General features: G+C 35.6%; 4 protein-coding genes across 6 annotated transcripts; 1 reads left to right on the top strand and 3 right to left on the bottom strand.

The window, feature by feature from the left end:
• Positions 1-351: 351 nt before the first annotated feature.
• On the bottom strand, positions 352-2,417 carry LOC105962198 (ras-related protein RABA5a). The gene is made up of 3 exons (XM_012986500.2): positions 2,156-2,417; positions 1,075-1,469; positions 352-900 (listed from the first exon to the last, which is right to left on the bottom strand). Exons 2-3 carry the CDS (start codon positions 1,412-1,414, stop codon positions 533-535), a joined length of 708 nt encoding a protein of 235 aa, XP_012841954.2. The 5' UTR covers positions 1,415-1,469; positions 2,156-2,417; the 3' UTR covers positions 352-532.
• A 1,280-nt stretch (positions 2,418-3,697) lies between these two features.
• Positions 3,698-7,942, top strand: LOC105962199 (inositol transporter 4). Of its 2 annotated transcripts, none has more exons than XM_088822144.1 (7): positions 3,698-3,804; positions 4,790-4,969; positions 5,071-5,141; positions 5,238-5,573; positions 5,655-5,762; positions 6,174-6,785; positions 7,283-7,942. In XM_088822144.1, the coding sequence occupies exons 2-7, from the start codon at positions 4,837-4,839 to the stop codon at positions 7,769-7,771; spliced, it is 1,749 nt and encodes a 582-aa protein (XP_088678270.1). In that variant the 5' UTR covers positions 3,698-3,804; positions 4,790-4,836; the 3' UTR covers positions 7,772-7,942. The 2 variants fall into 2 exon arrangements, with proteins under 2 accessions (XP_088678270.1, XP_012841955.1); XM_012986501.2 differs by having other exon boundaries at positions 4,737-4,969.
• Positions 7,943-9,277: 1,335 nt separating this feature from the next.
• Positions 9,278-11,595, bottom strand: LOC105962200 (uncharacterized). Of its 2 annotated transcripts, XM_088822145.1 has the most exons (3): positions 10,156-11,562; positions 9,897-9,913; positions 9,278-9,695 (listed from the first exon to the last, which is right to left on the bottom strand). In XM_088822145.1, the coding sequence occupies exons 1-3, from the start codon at positions 11,485-11,487 to the stop codon at positions 9,650-9,652; spliced, it is 1,395 nt and encodes a 464-aa protein (XP_088678271.1). In that variant the 5' UTR covers positions 11,488-11,562; the 3' UTR covers positions 9,278-9,649. The 2 variants fall into 2 exon arrangements, with proteins under 2 accessions (XP_088678271.1, XP_012841956.2); XM_012986502.2 differs by lacking the exon at positions 9,897-9,913 and having other exon boundaries at positions 9,278-9,712; positions 10,156-11,595.
• Positions 11,596-14,121: 2,526 nt separating this feature from the next.
• LOC105962202 (inositol monophosphatase) lies at positions 14,122-17,112 on the bottom strand. The gene is made up of 12 exons (XM_012986504.2): positions 16,908-17,112; positions 16,726-16,781; positions 16,559-16,609; positions 16,136-16,216; positions 15,947-16,050; positions 15,737-15,821; positions 15,569-15,623; positions 15,436-15,479; positions 15,241-15,309; positions 15,001-15,101; positions 14,835-14,891; positions 14,122-14,438 (listed from the first exon to the last, which is right to left on the bottom strand). The coding sequence occupies exons 1-12, from the start codon at positions 16,918-16,920 to the stop codon at positions 14,342-14,344; spliced, it is 813 nt and encodes a 270-aa protein (XP_012841958.2). The 5' UTR covers positions 16,921-17,112; the 3' UTR covers positions 14,122-14,341.
• Between the last annotated feature and the right edge of the window lie 327 nt (positions 17,113-17,439).

Below are 17,439 nucleotides of genomic sequence, written 5' to 3'. Positions count from 1 at the left end.
ATATGTGTGTGTGTGTGTGTGTGTGTGTGTGTGTGTGTGTTTTTATTAGTTTTTTTTTCTTTTTTCCTAATTCGGGATTAAAATATCCCGATCGGGATTGAACCAATTCCCGAATTCCGATCCCGTATTTGTTCCTAATCCCGATCCCGAATCCCGTAATCCCGAATTCCCGAAGTTTTAGTCCCAAATAGTAAAATTCTAATCGGGACGGGACGGGATCCCGAATCCCGATCCCAAAGTCCCAGCCCTAGAATTAACATCCCTAAATTTACCTCTGGAGAAATCTTTTCGTAAGATAATACAGTTGAGGGGGTGGCTGCAATTACCCAAACAGGAGGGAAGATTTCGTAATTTGACCATAACTCAGGCGGGTGGCCGTAATTTACCCTTTAATATTTCTATTCACATATTTCATTACACATCTAAACCAATCAACACAAATTTCCAAAAAAATAAAAAATAAAAAATATAATGCAATGCTACAGTTCTAACATTCGAAATGTGTATGAAGGGGTTCTCCATCCAATCGAAATCACGAAGAACAGCACCCACCTTTCTTACTAGTCACTCCATCCTCTGCAGTTGCTGTTCCTGCAGTTTCTCCTTTTTTGTTCTCGTCGCTCTCCAAAACTACCGTTTTCCCATGCGGGGTCCACTCGGGCTCCTTCGGCTCGAGTTCTTGAGATTGCATGACTTTCCTGCTTAGAATGTTGTAAATCTCTCCCACAACTGTCTGAAAAGCAGCAGATACATTGGAGGAATCGAGAGCCGAGGTTTCGATGAAGAAAAGACCCTCCGCTTCGGCTAACTCTTTGCCTTCGCCAGTTGTCACCTCTCGCGCGTCTTTTAGATCCGATTTGTTTCCGACCAATATTGTTACTACATTCATATCCGAATGAGCTGTTTGAAAAAAAATCAAGAATCGAAATCACTAGAGAATCGAGACCTTGCAGTAAAGTAAATTTCAAGAAACTTCAAAAGAAATATTTTCTAGACATTAAATTAAGCTTATCGATTTTTAACACTAACACAAACAAATAGAAAAAAAGAAAAAAAAAATTAAATTTAGCTTACTTCGAAGTTCGTTAAGCCATCTTCCGATATTCTCGAAGGTTTCGTGTCTGCTGATGTCATAGACCATAAGGGCTCCGACGGCACCTCTATAATACGCTGACGTCACCGCCCTAAACCGCTCCTGTCCAGCTGTATCCCATATCTGCGCCTTAATTTCTTTACCGCTGATTTTTATTTTCTGCGTTTGGAATTCTACTCCGATTGTAGATTTCGAATTGGGGTAGAACTCGTCTCTAGCGAATCTTGAAAGTAGATTCGATTTACCAACAGCCGAGTCACCGATTAAAACAATCTTGAAAAGATAATCCTCCGTTCGATCCTCCTCTGTGTAAAAGGCCATCGTGAAAATCGCCCCCACCCCCCCTTTAATGCCACATATACAGAATCATATTTTGCTGATACAGATACATATATACATACACAAATCAGGAAACTTGTTCAATGCTGAACACTAAAGAATATCGAAAATACAAAAGAAGCTTAAGCTTGTAAGGCAGGTAAAGTATATCGAAAAATATAAGGTAACAGCATGAAGAAAGTAATCTCGATAATTTGAAACCAAATATTCCGAATATAATTACCGAACACTTCTATATGTATATATATACGGATAGATACACAGCCGGTCCGCCACTACGAGATTCCATCATTTTAGAACAAAATATCTCGATAATATTTCTTCCCACAAAATCGTGTTTCATAACTTTGTCCAGTCGAATCCCATCAAAATATAAAAACAAACTTGGTAAAATCGGAAAGTAACTAGACATGTTCGAATAACTCCTGCATGCAAAATTAACTAGCATTTCTACAAACACTTTGCAGTCATTCAATAATAGCATGTTGACTGAAAATATAAAGTTTAAAGAAACAAATAAACAACAATATCTCCAAGAAATTATACAAAATTAAAAAATGATTTATCTTGAACTTCAAAATTGCCCTAAATTACAGCATTTCAGACAAACAAGACCAAAAAAAAAAATTCAATCTTTAATCCTTAAAAACAAATAAATACATATAATTCTTAAAAAAAATACACAATTAAAGGCGAAAAACGAAATCAAGAGTAGAAACATACATAAACCAATTAACGAACGATGCGTATTGCCCTAATTTTGAGGTCCCTCGAAGAAGAAGATCAACGATGAGAAGATAGGCAAGAGAAAACAAATTAATTAATCCAGTTTTTTTTTTTTTTTAATTAATTACATTTATCTGGGGAAGAAATGAGGGATCAAATCAATTTTAATCGTTCTGTTTAAGGATTGATTGAATTCAGGTTTTCATGATTTTTTTTAGACAAGAAGTGGGAGGAGAAAGAGAAACCAGATTTAGATTTCTGTATCAAGAAAATTCGGGACGGGTCGGGTCGGGTCGGGCCGGGCCAAACATTATTACCCGAGATCAGATTGCGGGCAAGAAAATGAGAAAAATACAGATTTTACCCCTAAAGTTTACACAAATTCCACATTTGGTCCATCATATTATAACAAAACACTTTTGGTCCCTCATAGTTTAAAAATGAAATTCTTTAGTTCTTTCTGTCAATTTTCCTTTAAAACTAACGGAGTCACGGGTGTGTCCATCACTCCCTTAATAAATATCGGATTAAAGGTAAATTGACGGAAAAAACAGAAACGTTAAATTATTAAAATATAAGGGATCAAATGTGTTTTTTTTGAACAAGGAGGACCACATATGAAATCGAGATAAAAACTATAATTTTCCCGCAAGAAAATAATGAATGAAAACATTAAATTAAAAATCAAATAACAATCTCGATTAAATTCCCATGATTTCGTGATTGATTGCGTAATTTTGTGGATTACGGCTATCTAGTAAATTATCATATTTGACTCTTTGTTTGATCGGCTTGTAGCATTAGACTTCGTTTGGTTGGATAAATTAAACTATTATTAATTAAATAATAAAAGGTCGTTCGATGTTTGGTACCTTCGTTAACTTACCAAAACCAACCGCCAATATTTTGTTATTGTGGTTTATCTTACTTTTTAGTTATGATTTTTGTCGAACCTTTCAAGACCCAATAATACAAATAAATTTCATTAAATTATTTAATTTTATATTAGCTAGTCTTTTCTCAGCAACCAAACGACACCTATAATGCAGATGTGCAATATTTGGATAGAGTTGAACTGAATTAATTTAAGATAATCGATGTTTATCCATTTATATTAAATTTCCATAATTAATATTTATCCATATATACTAAATGAAATCCATACATTCTGATTCTTAATATTCCATGTGAAATGCCCAACAAGTAAAACACGTGTTCTACTAATTTGATTCCGAATCTTTTCTTTTTAATGGATAAAGATTCCGTATCATCAAAAAAAATTCAAAGAAAAAGATATATAATACTGAAAATTCAGCTCATGTATTTTAATTCGAATTAAATGTACAATTAAAATTCTAATGGAGTCTTAATTCATTTAATATAATAAAAAGTGAAAAATATTATTAGAATTTGAAAGTTGGTCAAAGCTAAATTTAATAATAATATCCTTTATTATATTATATTATATTATATTATATTATCATATTATCCACACACACACACTAAACATCTATATATATACACACACATTATCCATTAGAGATCACATGCACAATAGAATAATCGGAGAAAAGGAGAATCCCGTAAAAATCGCATGCAGAGAGGAAGAAGAAGAAGGAGGAGAAACACAGGAAACCCTAATTGAGGTAATGCTGTGATCTTCGTTTCCACGCGCTTTTGTGTTTGTTTCGTAAAGAAATCGCGTTTCTGAATCACGTTTTCTTCGGTTTATTGATTTTGCTGTTCTTCAATCTGGGTCGTGTTACAGTCAACTGAATATGTTTGTGTACGACGTCGTTTTTGAGGAAATAGTCCACCTGTTTTTGTTTGTACTGAGAAAATAAACGACGTCGTTTTTTTATTCAACAACGTTTGAGTTATTTTCCTCGGATTTTTAGAGTCTTTCACAGTCATAATTGGGGTTGATTATCTCTCTCTCTCTCTCTCTCACACACACACACACAATTGTTGAAGATTTGATATACCTTTCAATCAGGGACTGGGGTTTGAAATATTAATTTTGGGGGATCGAGATTGAATTTGTTTTATATATTTAATAGTATATATGGCAAATTACGGCCGTCCACTGAAGTACGGACAAATTACGAAAAACCCCCTCTTGTTTGGGTAATTACAGTCAACCCTATTTTCAAATACTTTTATATAAAATTTATGTAATTCAGTTATTTAGCGAACCAAATCGTATATTCAGTTCAGTAAACGTGGTATGAAATGTTGGCGTACCGAAATTTCGGTTCGGTTTTATCGATTTAACATCTCTAAATTTACTTCTGGTGGAGTATTTTCGTAAAATAATACATAGTTGAGGGGATGACTATAATTACCCAAACATGAGGGGATTTTCGTAATTTGACCATAACTTAGGGGTTCCTTTCTTATTTAATGAGAATTGCCTAAAAGTCAACCCTTGATCTTCAAAATCATTAAAAAGAATCAAGAATCTAATATCAAGATTATCCACCAATCATAAATAGGCTTTCGATCCGATTCCGAAATTCCATGCCGAGTCGATTTTACGACAAAGTTTTCTTCGTCTTAAATATGTTTTTTTTTTCAGGTAAAAATTAGTTGGCTTTCTATATAATAATCGAGTTAATTTTTACTCGGTAGCTAGAAGTGTTGTGAAGAAACGGTAATTTATCGAGCTGAAAAGTAAAATGGAGGGAGGTATTGCGAAACCGAATAAAACGGAATTTACGGAATGCTGGCGAACGAGTTTGAAAACGCCCTACATTATGCGTCTCGCTTTATCCGCTGGCATTGGCGGGTTATTATTCGGTTATGACACAGGTACGGTACAAATAAACAATTGATTAATTAGGCCTCGTTTGGCTGTCAAGATATTATTATAAATCCACAATTAATTATATTTCGATCTACGTACGTACCAGGTGTTATTTCCGGTGCTCTCCTCTACATCAGAGACGACTTCAAATCCGTCGACACTAACACATGGATGCAGGCAAGAAATTAAATTATAAAATTATTACGTTCCAAATAATATAATATAATAAAGTTACGATTTACGTGACTAATTTAATTGATGCTAAATTTGCAGGAAACGATAGTGAGCATGGCGGTAGGAGGGGCGATATTCGGTGCGGCGTTTGGCGGCTATTTAAACGACAAGTACGGTCGGAAAAAATCGATTCTTTTGGCCGACATTTTATTTTTCGTCGGAGCAGTTATAATGGCGGCCTCGGTGGCGCCTTGGATGATAATAGTCGGAAGAGTGTTCGTCGGATTAGGCGTCGGAATGGCTTCGATGACGTCACCGCTATACATTTCCGAAGCGTCTCCGGCGAGAATTAGGGGTGCATTAGTTAGCACTAATGGTTTGTTAATTACAGGAGGACAGTTTTTGGCTTATCTTATTAACTTAGCATTCACTAAGGTAAAAATCTTGCTTCTTTTTTTTTTAATAAATAAATATTTTTATTTCGATAATGTGTAATAATTTTTTATTTTTTTTTAGACACCTGGCACGTGGCGGTGGATGCTCGGAGTCGCCGGAGTTCCGGCGGTTGTCCAGTTCTTCTTGATGTTATCGCTTCCCGAGTCTCCTAGATGGTTATATAGACAGGTAAATATCAAATTTAATTTTTTATTTTTTTTAATTCAAACACTACAAGAAGATGAAACAAAAATCGGACTCAAAAAACTAATTCCGAAATCGAAAATTTTCGGATGGGATTAGGTGAAATTCGGATTTTTTGAAATTTCAGTCAACTATTATATAAAATACATAATAGTATTGATCGTTTAAGTGTATTTTTTGAAATATTTTTGGGAATTAAAATTGAATCAGAAACCGGAATCTATTATGTAGTCCAATTCCGTTCGGAAAAAAAAAATCGGAAAAATTGGAATTCGGATTGGAAAACATTATTAGAAAATCGGAAATATTCAGTTTAAAAATCGACGAAAATCGGATAAAAATGGATCTTTAAACTCGACAATTGTTGTTGTTTTTTCTTTTTTTTTTTAAAATTAGGACAAGGTAAAGGAAGCGAGGGAAATTCTCGAGAAAATCTACCCAGAAAACGAGGTCGAAGAAGAAATGAAGGCATTACAATCCTCAGTCGAAGCCGAAAAAATCGAAGAAGCTTCAATAGGCACCGGCTTTTTCTCGAAACTCAAAAACGTTTGGGGAAACAAAATCGTAAGACGAGGACTCTACGCAGGCATCACCGTACAAGTTGCTCAACAGTTTGTCGGCATAAACACCGTTATGTACTACAGCCCCACGATCGTCCAGCTGGCAGGTTTCGCCTCGAATGAGACAGCTTTAGCATTGTCGCTTGTAACCTCTGGTCTGAACGCATTCGGTTCGATTGTTAGTATGGCTTTCGTCGACAGATTTGGGAGGAGAAGGCTTATGATTGTTTCGATGTTTGGTATTATAATTTGTCTTGTTGCGTTGTCTGTTCTTTTTTACGAAGCGTCCGATCATTCGCCGAAAATTAGTGGTGTTGAATCTCTACACTTTGGTGGGAACTCGACTTGCTCGACTTTTGCCGGAGCATCTGAGCCGTCGAAATGGAACTGTATGACGTGTCTTCAATCTTCGTCCGATTGCGCCTTCTGTGCTAATGGACATAACAATGTAATATTCTTTTTTCTTTCTCCATTTTTTTTCAATTCTTGATGTTATATTAAATGAAACTCTTTCGGCCTTTTTTGCAATTTCCAAAAAATTAGAAGCGCATTTTAGCTGGTGTTTGCAAAAGTTTTTTGAAAGTGATTATGAGCTTTGTTTTACTCATAATCCGTTTTCAGATCTTTGCAAAATCAACTTTTACTTTTGCTTATCTTAAAATAATCGCTAATACCCTAACTTTTAGAAATAAGCATTTAAAATTGGCTTAACTCATAATCACTAACTTCTGCTTTTAAATAATCATTTGCAAAAACCACCTTAGTAGAATATCCCCAAGTATATTTTTTCCTTAATTCTTCATATATGTTGAAAATATATATTTATTTGAATAAATTTCTACAAAAATATATGAAAATTATAAATTATCAATAAATAGAAACTTGTATGTAAATTTTATGATTTATATTTATCGTTTCGTTTTTTTGTTTCGTTCGTGATTTTAGTACCAACCCGGTGCGTGCTTGGCCGCAACGGATGCAATAAGAGGAATGTGCCAAGGGGAGCACCGAACATGGTACACGAAAGGTTGCCCTAGCAAGTTCGGATTTTTCGCGGTTTTGCTTCTAGGGTTGTACATTGTATCCTACTCTCCCGGAATGGGGACCGCACCTTGGATAATCAACTCCGAGATTTACCCGTTGAGGTATAGAGGAATCGGTGGTGGCATAGCGGCGGTCTCTAATTGGATCTCGAATCTCATTGTGAGTATGACGTTTTTGTCCCTGACGCAAGCTCTTGGGTCCGCCGGAACTTTTCTATTGTTCGCCGGATTTTCGACCGCCGGGCTCGTGGCGATTTATTTGCTTGTGCCGGAGACGAAGGGGCTGCTGTTTGAGGAGGTGGAGAAGATGCTTGACAAGGGGTTTAAGCCTAGCTTGTGTGGCAGTTCTGATGAGGATAGTTCTAGTAAGACAGATAAAATTGCTGTCTAGGGTTTTATTAGGGTTGCATTAACATTTATTGCAGTCGAAAAGTAGCGAACGAGGGCATGATTCGAACTTTAGACCTCGATTCCTAATTATCACAAGGGATTCAATTTTTTTTTTTAATTAGTACATATATGACTATTTTAAATTGGTTTTCTTGCCAATGATTTATCCTAATTTTTTACCTTGTCTACTTCCTTAATTGCACTTTAGAATTTCTTTAAGATTGATAAATCAGTTTTAATTATCTAATATCTTTCATTCAGGGTTGAGACTGTGTTGGATCGGTTGATTACTGGCCTAAAACCCTATCCATCCAACAAGCAAATTTTGCTTAAAAATGAAAATCATCATTGCCGACCTAACCTTTGTATGTCGGTTGATGGTCGGTCGATCAACCAACTTTTAATGATATTAGAAACCATAAATTGATCGATTATTAATAGGTTGTTTGAAATTTTCGACCTAATCCAATGAATTGGTTAAAAAAAATAGTATCCTTCTAAAAATAGGATTGGTTGCTGGACAAAAACCAACTCAGTCCTACTTTCATTATCTTGGTCCAAAAATCATTATCTTGGTCCAGAAAAGTGAGATTTAATGGTTGATTAATTGGTCACATATATTCATGAAATGACTTGGATTAGAGAATTTGAACTGATAAATTAAATGCCGAGTCAAATATAAAATAGTGTGGCTACCAAACCAGCCCCCACTTGTGTTAGCGGTGTTACTAACCATGGTTAACTATACAATTACACATGCAACAGTGGGGGCGGTGGCCCCCCACAAATTGTAGGTAGATGATAGATCCAACTTTACAACAAAGAATTAGGGGTAAAAGGGTCCCACTACTCATGCTTATTTATGTCTTAATCCCTACTCCAAAGTGGTTGTTAAATCAAAGAAATCTCTTATAATTAATCATGAGCAATGATAACTTAAGCCGTGATTAGGACAGGATTAGGCAATTTGATTAGAGTCTAAGTTTAAGTTAATTTAAGGATGATTAAAAGAAACTGGAGTTCAGGTCAAAGGATAAGGTGTCTACAGTTGACCTACTCAGGTGAAAAAAACCATCACTTTCGACAAATAATACAGCCAAATTGGCCGCCCAGCTAACCAATACTTTGTCTAATAAGTTTAAAAAAAAATTAATAATGAATAAATAAAATAATTGAGTCCAAAAACTACAAAATTCATCATCAAACCTTTGGAAATTGGAATATATTACCAACCAACCATGGGATGAAATAATGCTACAAGTAAGCTCGTGTCAATGTTCTTAAGTCGAGCTTGCCATGTATGGTTAGTCTAGTATTATGTACATTTCTCGTATAATATGCAAATTTTTATACAGGAGTGTCGGTTTCCTCAGGTCGTTGATTCCTTCGTTACCGAAGAAAATAATTGAATAAATTTTGTCAAATTCCATTGATTTTGTTTGGATTGAAGTCGGAATTAGTTTTTCACTTTCCGAAAAAAAGAATATACTCCAAGCCGGAGAGCATATTTAGTTACACAATCAAACAAAAAAACTCTAATAAAGAATTAGGGTTTCTTCATCAAAAAATTAAAGATGATTATAACCCCCAAAACAAAGCCTAATTAATAAAAAAAAAAAAAAAAAGAAAACCCAGTCAACCAAATTACAACTAAAAGGTCAGCTGCTGCTTCTTCTTACTTAGCTTCTAAATATTTCTACACTTTGTTGTTTATCTAAGAACTCTCAAAAATATTAAAAAAAAAAAAGAAAAAAGAAAATCTGAAACACTTTATACAAAGCCATTAACACAGTTAATGTTGCTATATACAGACAAGCCAAACCATTACTAAACAAACAAGCTCAAAATCATAGAAACCCTCAAAAATAGAATCACACCTTTATGGAGTTGAAGATGATGCTTCTTGTCTTGATTCTCTCAAGTACCTAAGAAGTGTTTCCGCCTACCAAAAGTAACAAAATTCTATTAATTTAGCGAAATATTAAATTATCGAATTAATAATTTAGTAGGTCTTTTCACCGAGTCGGGACCAAAAAAATCTATTATTTAAGCGAGGTTACTAATTTATCGAGATTCTATTGTACGTAGCACTAGTAGTTATAGTTAGAGTTATCTTCCTCAAGTACCTCAGAAGTGTTTCCGCCTGCCAAAATTCTATTAATTTAGCGAAATATTAAATTATCGAACTAAAAATTTAGTAGGTCTTTTACCGAGTCGGGACCAGAAAAACCTATTATTTAAGCGAGGTTACTAATTTATCGAGATTCTATCAATCATCTAATTCAATCACTTGTTTTCGAAAATCAATTGGAAATAAACATTAGCAATTCATATCAAGAATCAAAGAAAAACCAAACAAACATGTAAATAATCTTATGAACGAACCTTATGCTTAGCTTTGGCCGTTCCGGTTTGCGACAAAGCTACCAATGGCGGAATCGCGCCTTCTCGAACGAGCAATCCTCTGTTAGCGACACTTTCGGCGCAAAGCTGGACTAGTGCCGAAACAGCAAACTCTTTCCCTTTACTGCTGCCATCTTCGATGGCTTCGACGAAAGCACCGATCCCGCCTTCTTCGACGATAGCCTCGGCCCCGATTTCGATTCCGGCTAAGCTACTCAGCACCACCATGGCCTTCTCGGCAAGTCCGGTGCCCTGTTCTCCGACCAGCCCCACCAGCGGCCTTGCCGCGCCGGCGCTCACGGCTCTCTCCTTGTTGAGGTTCACCGAGCAGAGCTTGTAGAGAGTTGTGAGGGCGTCTTTTTTGCCTCGGTTGGATCCGTTTATGAGAAGTGCGATTAGTGGGGGGATTGCACCACACGCGCCGATGGATAATTTGTTGTCGTCGGTGGAGGATAGGCTGAGAAGTGCGCAGGCGGCGTTCTGCTTGGAGGTGTCGGTGCCGGTTTTCAGTACGTAGATTAGGGATTTCACGGCGGTGGCGGCGGTGGCGGCGCTCATGATTAGGATTTTATTGGTTTCGTGGAGGGAGAGGTTTAGCAGGGCGGTGACTGCGTGCTCCTGGGTCGTCGGGTCGGGGCAACGGAGGAGGGGAATTAGGGCGGGTACTGCTCCGATTTCTCCGATTAAGGCCCGATTGTCGGCTCGATTTTTCGCCAGGAGACGCAATTTGGCGGCGGCGGATCTTTTCAGCGCGATCGACGGCGATTGCAGACCGTCGACGCAGAGTTTCACGGTGGGGTGGAGGTCTTCCGGTGAGATGCTCTCGATTATCTCCGTCGAAAACGCTTCCCTCTGTAGAAAACCGGCACACGTTTCTGAGTCGAGATCGGAGTTCAAACCCTGACTCGGTGCTGACTCGGGGAGAGTGGCGAGACGCCGGAGCTCTCCGGAAATATCGCTGGAGCACGCGGAGAAATCGCTGAAGGCGCGTGAGGTGTCCAATATATCGTCGATTTCGTCGGAGGAAAGGCTTTTCGAATTACCCGACGATTTGGTGGCGAGCTCACCGAGGCGGAGGTCGACGAACGAGTCGGTGAGGTTTTCCGACTCGTTAATCGGTTTCTCGACGGGTTGATCGGGTTGGAAGATGTTGGACCGGATGGTGCGCATGGACCGGCCGAAGGAGCGGCTGATTTTGGCCGAGGACGGCGGCGGGGTGTAGTAGTAGCACGGCCGCGATTCGGTGTAGCGGGAAGTAAAATTGGTGTTGATTCGAGAGTGTGAGTGAGAGTGAGAATCTTCTAGAGAAACCATGGCTGCTGGACAACTGTGAAAAAAGGAAATAGCTCACTGGAGAAGAAGAAGATCAGCGGTGATTTATAGATGATTATTTAAATAAATAAATAAATAAATAAATACATTTTTTTTTTATCATAAAAATTAAAATTAGGGTAAATTACAACCACATCCCTGAGTTATGATCAAATTACGAAAAAAAACCCAACCATGAATCTTCTTATACGTCCACACTTGTTGTGTCAAATTCAACATAATCTTCTAGATTCCGTGGAATATTCTCTAGTTTGTACTCGTTTCGTGCAAAAATGCAGTTTCCGATGCACCACAATCTAATATATGCAAACAAAAAAACACATCTTATGATCATCTTGCTTCAAAATATAGAGATCGAATGGGGTAAAACAGGTATACAACTGAGAAAATTTCATATAATCTAGAAGATTACACTAAATTTAACACCGCAAAGGTGGACGTGTAAGAAGATTTATAGTTGGGTGGTTGTAACTACCCTAAAAAGAGGGGTTTTCGTAAATTACCCCTTAAGTTATGATCATCTTGCTTCAAAATGTGGAGCTCGAATGGGGTAAAACGGGTACAAACTTACGAATATTTCACGAAATTTGACACCCCAAGAGTTGACGTGTAAGAAGATTTGCAGTCAAGGGATAGGTTGTAATTACCAAAACAATAGGATTTTTTTCGTAATTTTACTCGTTAAATTATTAATGGATCAACGAGTGGATTTGGTTGGTCGCAAGAGGTGGGCCCGTGGATATTTGGGCTTTTGTTTCTAAACTCACAGCTGGTATATGGACAGTTCAAAATATTTGGGCTCACACGCGCGCAGTGGGGCTTGAGAAATTTGCTCGATGCGTGTTTATTATGTGTGGGGCCCACTTCTGTGGTTCGTAACTTTCATTGGCTCAAACACCTGAGCCCCCAGTCACCGTAGCAAAACCCTCTTTGTACTTTGAGACGGCAGTCGGCAGATGACTAAAACGCCGTCGTTTTGAGTCAACATCAGTTTTGTTTTTCTCTTTTTTTAATAACTTAAATAATGTGATAAATGTCGTTGCAGTTTCGACTTCAGAGGTATTTTTGACTGTTTTAGTCCGCCTTTGTCAGATCTCAAAATATAGAATTTGTAGTTCGTTGAGTTAGCACTTTCCCTAATCGATTTGAATCACCAAGATAGGATGTCAGTGAAAGAAAATATGAATACGTTAACGAACAACGCCCACAATTTTGATATTATGAATTATCAAAAGTTTAATAAAAGTCATTTATGTATAATTTTGTCCTAATTCCAAGCACAATTTTGTCAACCTGCATGCAATTTTGCTGGTTCAAGTTGGCTTAAGTAGCTGACTCAGAAAACTACAATTTCCATGTTTTCGAATTTTGTTGAAAAAATCAGACTATAAAAAGTCAAAATCACATTTGAAATTAATCTTGCTTAAATTATAGTTTATTCTGGTTCCAACTCAATAAAAACAAACTAACTTATTACCTCGATAGTTTAATATGTTACTAAATTAAAAAAAATTGCCAGTCCCGATTGTATTACATTTTTAGATTATTTTTTAGATGTTTAAATGTATTATATAATCACTTGCATGCTGTCAATATTTAAAGACAGGGTCCCCTTACACTCATTAATCCAATTATTATAACAATTACGTAATCCCAATAATTAAATGTTACATTGTACAAAGCTTTGGTCTTTTCAAATGTGACCTGATGAATTGTTTACCTACTTAAAAAGTTGATAGTATTTCACTAATATTTTTCCTTAGACTAATAATAAAAGCGCGATTAACTAACTAAGCTCTCATTTCGAAAGCTTAATTAACAATTAAACTCTTATATTAACTGCTTAATTAGGGAAATTACTACAACAATAAGAAAATGAGAATTACAAGTACAACTTATTAAAGCTCAAGTGTTTTTCGTACACTTCAAACACATAAACATACACACATCACCACACGTGCACTGATGCACACAAAAATTCATGCACTTATATATATATATATATATATATATATATATATATATATATATATATATATATATATATATATATATATATATATATATATATATATTGATATAATATAATATATTAATATATACATAATTAAATTAATAAACAAGTTAATATAAGAAGCAGCTACCGTACGAGAGATGATACATCGTATCTGTAGCTTGCTACAGCTGTACCTTAAACAACTCCAAATTCTAATTTTCTTTATTTATTATTATTATTTTTTTTTGTTTAATTCAAACAGAATTTAATAATCCTCCTTGACAAATAGCAACATCTTACATCTATATATCACCTCTAACACACACACAACCATATGTAATTAATGCATGTGTACTATTTGAAATTATGGCCGAGTACTACCTGAATAATTTGACTGTCAATTCTTTCATTTCTTAATTATTGAATTTGTTTATAATTATTTAATTATTTATTTATTTATTTAATCTTGTCTTGTATATAGATAGGATAAGAGGCATCCATGTGACTTGTTAATTAATAATTTTTAATTTTGTACCAAATCACATTTGTTTTGGTTCACTGCACTTGCCCTACTTTTCTAATATGCAGTTCACACTCTTAAATACATATATTAAAATAAATTTTATACTGGGGAAAAATAATTATAATATAGTAAGTGAAATCCCAATATAGTTTACAAATACTAATTGAGATTAATTATAAGATCCAGGCATCAGCCAAGAATGAGAGCCAGTAAAATAAAATCGAAAGTTTCGTTTATTATTAATAATGCTTTTCGGAAGATGATTCAAGAAAACTTAACTGGTTTTGGAAGCTCGTTTATTTTTCACCGACAATTCTTCATTCCGATTTTTGCAATGCCTCGATGAATGCATCTTTCACAAGAGGATTCGACGCTGCTATTCGCTGAGATGTAATATCAAATTCCTTGCCCGATCTATCAGAATAGAACAATCATAATTTAGACGAAATTCCAAGTTATGTTTGGGATATATATTTGATGAATGCTCAGTTAACTACAGTATGCACGACCGAGTTTATTGCATTTAGTACCCCTGTATTATATCGAATCGCTAAAAGAGTCCCCCTGATATTAGTAATGCATTTTTTTAAGCTAAAACAAATGACAGGAGGGTTTTTACAATTAAAATAACACGTGGAGTCTTTAGTCATTAGAGAAAAGATAGGGTGCTAAATGCAATAAACCATTCTTGAGTAGCTTACTTATATTTCAACCTTTTTTTTTCAAGGGTCTTTTTGCAAAATAAGATGCGACGGACCCTTCTTATTATTTTATTTTTTATTTATTAATTTTTAAGGAATTGTTACTTACGGATCAAAAACGAGTCCTCCAGCTTCAGTTACAATAACAGCACCAGCAGCTACATCCCTGAATAAACGGGCCCCAACTTCAGTAATTTATGAACATTTGTGGAAAATCGAACATTTTTGGAAAATCGAACATTTTTAGAAATTGGAATATTTTTAAAAAATCTTACCAAGGGCCTCCAAAACCGAGCTCGTAGAATAAATCAAGCCTTCCACATGCAATCCCACATAGATTTAATGCACAAGAGCCACTCATACGAAGTGACCTAACCTGTTTAATAGATCACAAATCCATGCTCTCAGCTATTTTTTCCACATGAAAAAGTTAAAAAAAAAAAAAAAAAAAAAGGAAAAAAAAAAAACCGAAAGACATCGTGGCTGTGGGACCCACTACTAACAACTAAAGTTACCTTGAAGAGTAAGCTGTTGACCCTATTTGTAGAGGCGTCCACAGTAGACTTGTCACGCTTTGTGCCTATCTGTTATTTCAATTACGATGAATCTTGATTAGTCGTCTAGTTAAAACAATCTAGTGGTAATTTTTCTTTTCTTTTCCTTTTTTTTTTTATAAATCCTGGTTAAGCTAAATATGCTTAGCAGATTACCTCTGTGGCAAGAAGTGACTTCACAAGTTCATTTTGAGACGATGCTGCACATGAAAAATGTGGCAATAGGGATCAAAAAACCGTAACCTGAATTCAAAATAAACATATATAAATCTCTGAAGAATTAACTTACTTTTGATGGGTTTTCCATTTAGAAATGCACCTTTGCCTCGAATTGCGGTAAAAAGCTGCATATCGAAAAAATCAAGATTCGTTATCGTAAATATAAGACAGTTGCTTAGATTTCTGAATTAGCCTAATAAAAATGGTGCTATTCAAATTGTCGGAACGGTGGTCGCACCTCGTTCATAATTGGATTGTAGACAACACCGACTGTCGGAATTCGTCCAATCGTGAGCCCGATAGATACACATACGAAAGGAAACCTGCAATGCATCAAAGATTAGAACATATTAGCTCAGTACTTTTACTATTCAACTTGTCGACAATTACTCAAATTATGATAAAATTGAAATTACTAATAATAATAAATAAACAAAAAGATACCAACCCGTGAACGAAATTAGTGGTTCCATCTAGCGGATCAACAATCCAAGTCGGTTCATCGGTCAATTCTGTGGTGCCAAAAGCAGCAGTAGTTTCTTCCCCGATGAACTAAGACGAAACAAAAGACCAATGTCAAGATACGAAGTTCACTATAGCAAAGCATCCAACTGAAAAAAGAAACTAGAAATCGAACCTTGTGGTCGGGAAATTGAAGTTTGAGAAAATCGAAAATGAGTTCTTCGCATTTCTTGTCAGTCTCTGTGACTAAATCTACCTACACAGAATGATAGACAACGCAATTAAAAACAAACGAAAGTGTCGCAGTTTTTATCGAGATCAAGCTCCTAACATCATCATTCATCAGGCAATTTCCGAAACCCGAACAAGCAATCAAAAGCATTACGAAATTCGACACTCCGAAAAGCTACTCTTAACAGTGAGACGGCATAATTAGCACAGCCCCAAATTTACGAATTACGAAACAGTAAACAATCTATTACAGATTAATTACTGAAGATATATATATATATATATATACCTTCTTGTTCATCAATTGAAGGTTACTACAAACATTCTTCAAATCATGGAATATAAATCAAAATAAGGTAATAATTACCTGGCCTTTGTGCTCCACGTTTTTTGTCACGTAAAACCCAGAACGAATAACCTGTGATCCCAAAAACAAAAATAATTAAATAAAAATAAAAATAAACTCAGGTGAATTGAGCTGATTAAATCAGTAATTAAAAAAATTAAAAGTAGAGAGGTTAGATAAAATGCCACCTCCCCAGCACGCTTAGCAGCATCAACCGCCGCCGCTAAGAAATCCTCCAATGAACCTGAAAATACTCAAGAAGAATCCGATCAACAAACTCACTGAAGAACAAAGGCGTATTATATATAAATTAGTGAATGTGTGAATTGTGTGAGTTGATTTGACGAAGAAACATGGATGGGGATCTTGCCTTTTTGTGCCATTTTTTTTATGATTGAAAATCGGAATTATTTGATTGTTGCAAGGGTTTTTAATTTGTTTTTATGAACAGGAAAACAACAAAAAATCAGATGCAAATTATTTATTTATAGTAAAACAAAAAGAGAATATTAATCACATAATTAAAGTTCGACGTATTGACAGATAATTCCTTAATCACTCTCCATATCATGGCCTAACTGTCATTAATTAACAAATGGGGGGGCTATTAGTCATTTTTTTATTTATTTAAAAAAAAAAAATTCAGCATAATTACTACATTTTTTTTTTTTTTTTTGAGAATTCATAATTACTAGATTTTAGTCCAATACAAAAACACTGCCACCGCGCGAAAAACAGCCAAAAAACACCGTCAACCGCGTAGTACAACACAATTTCATAGTTGCCGGGATCGAGGAGCATCGTTTTTTTATCAGCATTTCATTCGATTGGCTTCTGCAAAGAGATTGAAGGTTGCACCCTTCGGATTAAGCGCTCTCAAACCATAAAAAAAACGAGTTTTT

The sequence above is a fragment of the Erythranthe guttata genome, chromosome 8 (assembly GCF_056151865.1).
Source record: "Erythranthe guttata isolate IM_541 chromosome 8, IM_541, whole genome shotgun sequence".
Taxonomy (NCBI): Eukaryota; Viridiplantae; Streptophyta; class Magnoliopsida; order Lamiales; family Phrymaceae; genus Erythranthe; species Erythranthe guttata.
Note: the sequence above shows the minus strand (reverse complement) of the source record. Positions and strands in the feature narration are given on the sequence as shown.

Excerpts from the sequence above, each read along its gene's own strand:
- LOC105962198 (XM_012986500.2), bottom strand. The coding sequence starts at position 1,414 with ATGGCCTTTTACACAGAGGAGGATCGAACGGAGGATTATCTTTTCAAG. Across the intron at positions 901-1,074 it reads ATGGCTTAACGAACTTCGAA|CTCATTCGGATATGAATGTA; the intron begins GTAAGCTAAATT and ends TTTTTCAAACAG.
- LOC105962199 (XM_088822144.1), top strand. The coding sequence starts at position 4,837 with ATGGAGGGAGGTATTGCGAAACCGAATAAAACGGAATTTACGGAATGC. Across the intron at positions 5,142-5,237 it reads ACACTAACACATGGATGCAG|GAAACGATAGTGAGCATGGC; the intron begins GCAAGAAATTAA and ends CTAAATTTGCAG. Across the intron at positions 5,574-5,654 it reads TTAACTTAGCATTCACTAAG|ACACCTGGCACGTGGCGGTG; the intron begins GTAAAAATCTTG and ends ATTTTTTTTTAG.
- LOC105962200 (XM_012986502.2), bottom strand. The coding sequence starts at position 11,487 with ATGGTTTCTCTAGAAGATTCTCACTCTCACTCACACTCTCGAATCAAC. Across the intron at positions 9,713-10,155 it reads CGGCCAAAGCTAAGCATAAG|GCGGAAACACTTCTTAGGTA; the intron begins GTTCGTTCATAA and ends TACTTTTGGTAG.
- LOC105962202 (XM_012986504.2), bottom strand. Across the intron at positions 16,217-16,558 it reads ACGTGGAGCACAAAGGCCAG|GTAGATTTAGTCACAGAGAC; the intron begins GTAATTATTACC and ends CATTCTGTGTAG. Across the intron at positions 14,439-14,834 it reads GGAGGACTCGTTTTTGATCC|ATCGGGCAAGGAATTTGATA; the intron begins GTAAGTAACAAT and ends CTATTCTGATAG.